Source organism: Oryctolagus cuniculus, chromosome X (assembly GCF_051225735.1).
Source record: "Oryctolagus cuniculus isolate XC-2025 breed Fujian yellow rabbit chromosome X, ASM5122573v1, whole genome shotgun sequence".
Classification (NCBI taxonomy): Eukaryota; Metazoa; Chordata; class Mammalia; order Lagomorpha; family Leporidae; genus Oryctolagus; species Oryctolagus cuniculus.
This window is the reverse complement of record NC_142888.1, coordinates 55,084,928-55,091,794: the sequence shown is the minus strand read 5'-3', so window position 1 is coordinate 55,091,794 and position 6,867 is coordinate 55,084,928. Positions and strand designations below refer to the sequence as shown.

At 50.6% G+C, this 6,867-nt stretch overlaps 2 protein-coding genes across 2 annotated transcripts; both read right to left on the bottom strand.

The window, feature by feature from the left end:
• Positions 1-330: 330 nt before the first annotated feature.
• On the bottom strand, positions 331-1,806 carry LOC100353129 (DDB1- and CUL4-associated factor 12-like protein 2). Its single transcript, XM_017337830.4, has one exon. The coding sequence runs from the start codon at positions 1,804-1,806 to the stop codon at positions 331-333; it is 1,476 nt and encodes a 491-aa protein (XP_017193319.3).
• A 2,854-nt stretch (positions 1,807-4,660) lies between these two features.
• LOC100352877 (DDB1- and CUL4-associated factor 12-like protein 2) lies at positions 4,661-6,136 on the bottom strand. Its single transcript, XM_002721826.5, has one exon. The coding sequence runs from the start codon at positions 6,134-6,136 to the stop codon at positions 4,661-4,663; it is 1,476 nt and encodes a 491-aa protein (XP_002721872.4).
• Positions 6,137-6,867: the final 731 nt, after the last annotated feature.

Here is a 6,867-nt window from a genome sequence, read left to right as displayed (position 1 = left end):
ATTAGTAATATTAGTAATGAGAAAAAATATATAACTACATAACCTTAAAAATGAGAATGTGTGAATAAGTCAAAGATAGATTGCAACAAATGTTTAGCCAAAATTATTTGGATAAAAATTCCAAATTTTAGTGCATGGGAGGAGCAAAATCCTAAGAAGTTTTGAATGTAACTTTTTTCCTTTCTCTTCATGGAGGAGGTGGGCTACATCAGGACAATTCCACCTGAAACACAAAAAGTCATGGAATTAAACATATAAATGCTGCACAACAAAGGAAAGCTAGAAGGAACAAGAGGGTCAATTTGTGTACTTTGAATTAGAGCACCATACCTAGCTCCAAAAGCCAGCATAATTCCCATGAAGGGCAGAAAGGAGAGGCCCTCCAGCAACAAAAAGCTTCATCTCTGGCCAGTTGTAGCAGTGGGTGTAGAGCGCATTTGACCATTCTTCCATACCATCGAAGTAGTTTGCCACGATTTCATCGTGTCTGAGCCAGCCTCTGCCACAGATAAGTTTGAGCTTCTTCCCAGCAGACCCTGGAGAGGTTCCTCGGTTGCCCCCACATCTATCCTCTAGGAACTTCTGGGCGCGGACGTCATAGAAGAGCAGGGAGCCATGGCTTGTTCCCACCGTGATGATGTGCTGGTAGAAACTCAGCGAGCACACGCAGGTGTCATCTTCCTGACAGTGGGCAGTTTGGATGTTGTGCCGGCCTTGGCGTGGATCTAAGAATGAGATTTGAGACTGGCAGCCAACAGCATACAGGGAACAATCATCACAGTAAGTCAGGCAGACATTATCTCCAAAGTAGGGCAGCCTGATGGACAGCATCTTGGTCAGGCTGTTCTCTGGTTTCCATAAGTGGAAGTAGCCATCCAGGGACACTGATCCCAGTTCCTGGTTCTTGTTGCTGAAGGCCAGGGCGCGCACCTGGTAGTTATAGGGGTTGCTGTTGGCCCTGGGAATGGCTACCAGTTCACTGGGACTAATTTGGGAACACACGGGGGACACCGACGCATTGCCCGACCCAATGCTGTCATTTAAATTGTCAGGGTCCAACCACCATAGCGCCAGGGTGCCATCCCGGGAACCGCTCACAACCACGGTGTCACTCATCCAGGCAATGGCAAAGATCCAGTCTCTGTGGCCTCGGCGGTCGCCAAGGCACATGGGTTCGAGGCTGGGCAAATGGTAGATGGCCAGGCTATTGGGGTTTTCACCTCCTGTGGCCATAAGCGTCTTGGAGGGATTCAGCTCCAGGGAGTGGATGCCACAGCCCAGCTGGGCTATGGCCACCGTCGGAACCATGTCTCGAATCAGAGGGAGGCGCGTGATCTGGCCCGAGTATACGTCTAGCACGAAGAGCGTGTTGCACTTGGTGCCACACACCACCTGCCTGCTGTTCAGCCACTGAGACGCGAACACCTTGTTGAGGGTGCCCAGGTTCAGCTGGCGTTCCTTCAGCACCCCGGGCAGGCTCCGCACTGCCTGACTAAACAGCTCGTTCTCAAAGTCCCGGACCCCTGCGCGCCATGGCCCACCCTTCTCGCGGTCCTTCAGGTAGTGCACCAGCGAGCGACATGTGGCAGAACGCCTCTGCCTCCTGTCTGGTAGCCGTCCGTCTCCGTCTGCCCCTGCCAACCCTTTGGATGACGAGCTCCCGGCGGCGGCCTCAAGCTCTGGAGCTGTCCCCTTGTTGTTACCTGTTTGCTGCGGGGCCAGAGTGGGTGGCAGGCCAGTGGCGGCCGGGGCCGTGTGTCGACGGTGGTGGCAGGGACGCCCTCCGGTGTCAGACCCGTCGGCCATGATGGCGGTGGGAACGGTGGTTGTTCCAGTCAGACTGGAGCGCTAGGATTAAGAGCCTGGAGGCTGGATGACCCTGGGGCGCCTAGTCCACTCAGCTCAGTAGGCTTTGTAGGCAGAGATAGTCTGCGGGGTCACTCAAGAGACACACAGAAGGAGGCAGCAGAGCACCAGCTGAGCGCGGTGGTGCGAACCTCCTGGAGGGCTGGGTGTGCAGCAGGCAAAAGGGCGGGAGCTAAGCTTGAGGGGAAGACGACGCGTGGGGTGAGGGGTTTGACCTCATGCAGGGGGCAGAGACTTTGCGGGGCTGGCATGGCAGCCAGGCCTGTGGTGAGAGTAGCAGAAGCTGGCCTGGATTGCATAGTAGGGAATGGAGTCACCTGAAGATGTTTCCACACATCTGTGGCAATGAGACCTTGGGATCAGACCCCCTACAGTCTCTCTGAGCTAGCTACAACAGCTGATTAGACTTCTTAACATTCTTACTTGAAATAATCTAAACTCTAAACTATAGTGACAAACAAGACTGTGCACTTCTTGTAATGTTGGGACATCCCTCAAGATTGAATTTGCAATGATTGTGGCTGTTTGCCCATGACAGGGTTCCCACTTCCTGCATCTATCCCACTGTCCCTTTATTTATTTTTTTAAAATTACTTTAATTTTTTGAAAGGCAGAGTTATAGGGATATGCTGATACAATGCCCAAATTGCTGAGGCTCTACCAAAGCCAGGCTCCTGGAACACCAGATATATTTCCCACCTGGGTCTTATGCTGCTTTTCCGTTGCCTTATTCTTAAGTGGCCTTATAGACGAGGATTGGACCAGGCAGAAGATAGGAGACAGGAGCTTTATCCTGGTTTTCAACGTGGGTACTACACACAAGCACTTGCACCATCCTCCATTGCTTTCCCGGGCACCTTAGCAGGGATATGGATTGGAGAAGTACAGTAGCCAGCATTAAAACCATGCTCTCAGCAGGCAGCAGTTTAACCTGTTGTGCCACAGCTCTGGCCCCTCTGCTGCCTCCAAGGACTGGAACCTGCTGGAGTTGGGGGTGGCTGCTTGACCTGTTGTACTGCAATTGTGGTACAACAATTTGCTTTTGTGTAATTATTAAATATTTTCAACCAAATAGTGTAGGTTTCTGAAATCCTATGCCAGAATCCCCTGGGAGTATATTCCAAATGCAGACCCTGGACAAGGAATGTTCTGCTCCTGGTGTGCTCCATGACCGTTTAGGTGGCAGCAACCCCGAGAATCTGGATGAGTGCAGCAATGGACAGTGGAAGGAAGAGAGAAATGAGAGATTCTTTGAAGGTTTGACTTTCCTTGATGCTCAGGGCCCATGGGAGGTGGAGTGGAGTAGGCCAGGGGAGGAGTACCTCCCTTCCAGGAGTAGGTAACATCAGTATTTCATTCCTGTATGCTCGGATGACAGTGACATAATCCTGTGTGATGGACAGAATTTTCAGAGGAGGTAAGGAAAGAGAGACAATTACACAGAAACAGTGCTGACTACAGCAGTTGAGAGAGTGGGTTTAGTCTCAGGGTGATAGAAAGGTCCATATCCTGAACTTCAGTTTTCAGCCTGGACCAGGCATACTTCCACACATGGGGAGTTTATTAACAGAGTAACACCGTGAGCTTGGAGAACTACCTACCTGATAGCAACGAGGCACACTCCATAATTCTGCTCCCCCCAAAAATGTGTTTCCTGAGGAGGTATGGGAAAGGAGGATGAAAGGATGAATTTACTTTTATGTCTAATAGAGGAGTTCATGGGGGCTATTTTCTGGCTGTTTCCCTCTCCCATCGGCCCCTGTTCATCTTGCTGATTTTCTTCTACCACTTATGCTTTTTACAACTTCATCTCAAGGCAAAAATTTCATACACAATCCTTGATTTCTTCCTACCACTCAAGTTACCTTCTATATTCTGCTCTCAGCACTATTTTTCTAAATATTTATTTATTTGAAATGTAGTTACAGAGGGGCAGAGGCAGAGAGAGAGAGAGAGAGGTCTTCCAACCACTAGTTCACCTGCCAAGTGGCCAAAACGACTGAGGCTGGGCTGATCTGAAGCCAGGAGCTTCTTCAGTGCCTCCCATGTAGGTGCAGAGGCCCAAGGACATGGGCAATCTTCTACTGCTTTTCCAGGCTATAGAACATGACTGGATTGAAAGTAAAACAGCCAGGCCTGGAGTTTGACTCCTTTATAGGATGCCGACACTGCAGGTGGTGGGTTTACACACTATAACACAAAGCTGGCCCCCAGATTCTAGGGTTTAAAAAAAGCTTCAAAATCAAGACTATATAGATATGTCCTCTAAAATCATAATTTTCAAGTGAAATCATCAGAAAAGTAAGTAATCTACAATGCCCAATGTACTTCACAATTAGTATAATGTAATATAATCACAGTTCAACAGAACACATATTTTCTAACCTTCTGATAGAGAACATTCTGAATATACTACATTTCTGCAATGAAAGATGACTACACAGTGTAATGCTGTACTATTAGTAATGAGAAAAAATATACATCAGAGTAAGATCATAAATACATTAACTTAAAAAAACAGAATATGTGAATAACTCAAACACAGAATGCAAATACTTTTTAGGCAAAAATCTCTGGATAAAATTCCAAATGTTAGTGTAGGGGAGTAGGGCGTGCAGGACGTTTTGATAGATGATCTTTTCCTTTCTCTGTATGGAGGAAGGAGGTGTGCATCAGGACAATTCCATCTGAAAAACAAAAAGTCATGGAATTAAAGACGTAAAAGATGCACAACAAGGAAAGTTAGAAGGAACAAGAGGGTCAATTTGTGTACTCTACGAAGGATCACACGTACCTAGCTCCACAGGCCAGCATAATTCCCATGAAGGGCAGAAAAGAGAGGTCCCCCAGCCGTGAAGAGCTTCATCTCTGGCCAGTTGTAGCAGTGGGTGTAAAGCGCATTTGACCATTCATCCGTACCACCAAAGTAGTTTGCAACTATTTGATCATGTCTGAGCCAGCCTCTGCCACAGATGAGTTTGAGTTTCCTCCTGGCAGGCCCTGGAGAGGTGTCTGGGATGTCCCCGCGTCTGTCCTCTAGGAACTTCTGCGCACGGACGTCATAGAAGAGCAGGGAGCCATGGCTTGTTCCCACCGTGATGATGTGCTGGTAGAAACTCACTGAGCACACGCAGGTGCCACCTTCACAAGAGTGGGTGGTTCGGATGTTGTGTTGGCCCTGGCGTGGATCTAGAAATGAGAGGTGAGACTGGCAACCTACAGCATACAGGGAACAATCATCACAGTAGGTCAGGCACACATTCTCTCCAAAGTAGGGCAGCCTAATGGACAGCATCCTGGACAGATGGTTCTCTGGTTTCCATAAGTGGAAGTAGCCATCCAGGGACACTGATCCCAGTTCCTGGTTCTTGTTGCTGAAGGCCAGGGCGCGCACCTGGTAGTTATAGGGGTTGCTGTTGGCCCTGGGGATGGCTTCCAGGTCCTTTGGGTTAATGTGAGCATACAAGGGGGACCGTACTGCATTGTCCGACTCAATGCTGTCATTTACATCATCAGGGTCCAACCACCATAGTGCCAGGGTGCCATCCCGGGAACCGCTCACAACCACGGTGTCACTCATCCAGGCAATGGCAAAGATCCAGTCTCTGTGGCCTCGGCGGTCGCCAAGGCACATGGGTTCGAGGCTGGGCAAATGGTAGATGGCCAGGCTATTGGGGTTTTCACCTCCTGTGGCCATAAGCGTCTTGGAGGGATTCAGCTCCAGGGAGTGGATGCCACAGCCCAGCTGGGCTATGGCCACCGTCGGAACCATGTCTCGAATCAGAGGGAGGCGCGTGATCTGGCCCGAGTATACGTCTAGCACGAAGAGCGTGTTGCACTTGGTGCCACACACCACCTGCCTGCTGTTCAGCCACTGAGACGCGAACACCTTGTTGAGGGTGCCCAGGTTCAGCTGGCGTTCCTTCAGCACCCCGGGCAGGCTCCGCACTGCCTGACTAAACAGCTCGTTCTCAAAGTCCCGGACCCCTGCGCGCCATGGCCCACCCTTCTCGCGGTCCTTCAGGTAGTGCACCAGCGAGCGACATGTGGCAGAACGCCTCTGCCTCCTGTCTGGTAGCCGTCCGTCTCCGTCTGCCCCTGCCAACCCTTTGGATGACGAGCTCCCGGCGGCGGCCTCAAGCTCTGGAGCTGTCCCCTTGTTGTTACCTGTTTGCTGCGGGGCCAGAGTGGGTGGCAGGCCAGTGGCGGCCGGGGCCGTGTGTCGACGGTGGTGGCAGGGACGCCCTCCGGTGTCAGACCCGTCGGCCATGATGGCGGTGGGAACGGTGGTTGTTCCAGTCAGACTGGAGCGCTAGGATTAAGAGCCTGGAGGCTGGATGACCCTGGGGCGCCTAGTCCACTCAGCTCAGTAGGCTTTGTAGGCAGAGATAGTCTGCGGGGTCACTCAAGAGACACACAGAAGGAGGCAGCAGAGCACCAGCTGAGCGCGGTGGTGCGAACCTCCTGGAGGGCTGGGTGTGCAGCAGGCAAAAGGGCGGGAGCTAAGCTTGAGGGGAAGACGACGCGTGGGGTGAGGGGTTTGACCTCATGCAGGGGGCAGAGACTTTGCGGGGCTGGCATGGCAGCCAGGCCTGTGGTGAGAGTAGCAGAAGCTGGCCTGGATTGCATAGTAGGGAATGGAGTCACCTGAAGATGTTTCCACACATCTGTGGCAATGAGACCTTGGGATCAGACCCCCTACAGTCTCTCTGAGCTAGCTACAACAGCTGATTAGACTTCTTAACATTCTTACTTGAAATAATCTAAACTCTAAACTATAGTGACAAACAAGACTGTGCACTTCTTGTAATGTTGGGACATCCCTCAAGATTGAATTTGCAATGATTGTGGCTGTTTGCCCATGACAGGGTTCCCACTTCCTGCATCTATCCCACTGTCCCTTTTATTTTATTTTTAAAATTACTTCATTTATTTGAAAGGAAGTGTGATAGAGATATGCTGATACAATGCCCATATGGCTGGGGCCCTGCCATTGCCAGG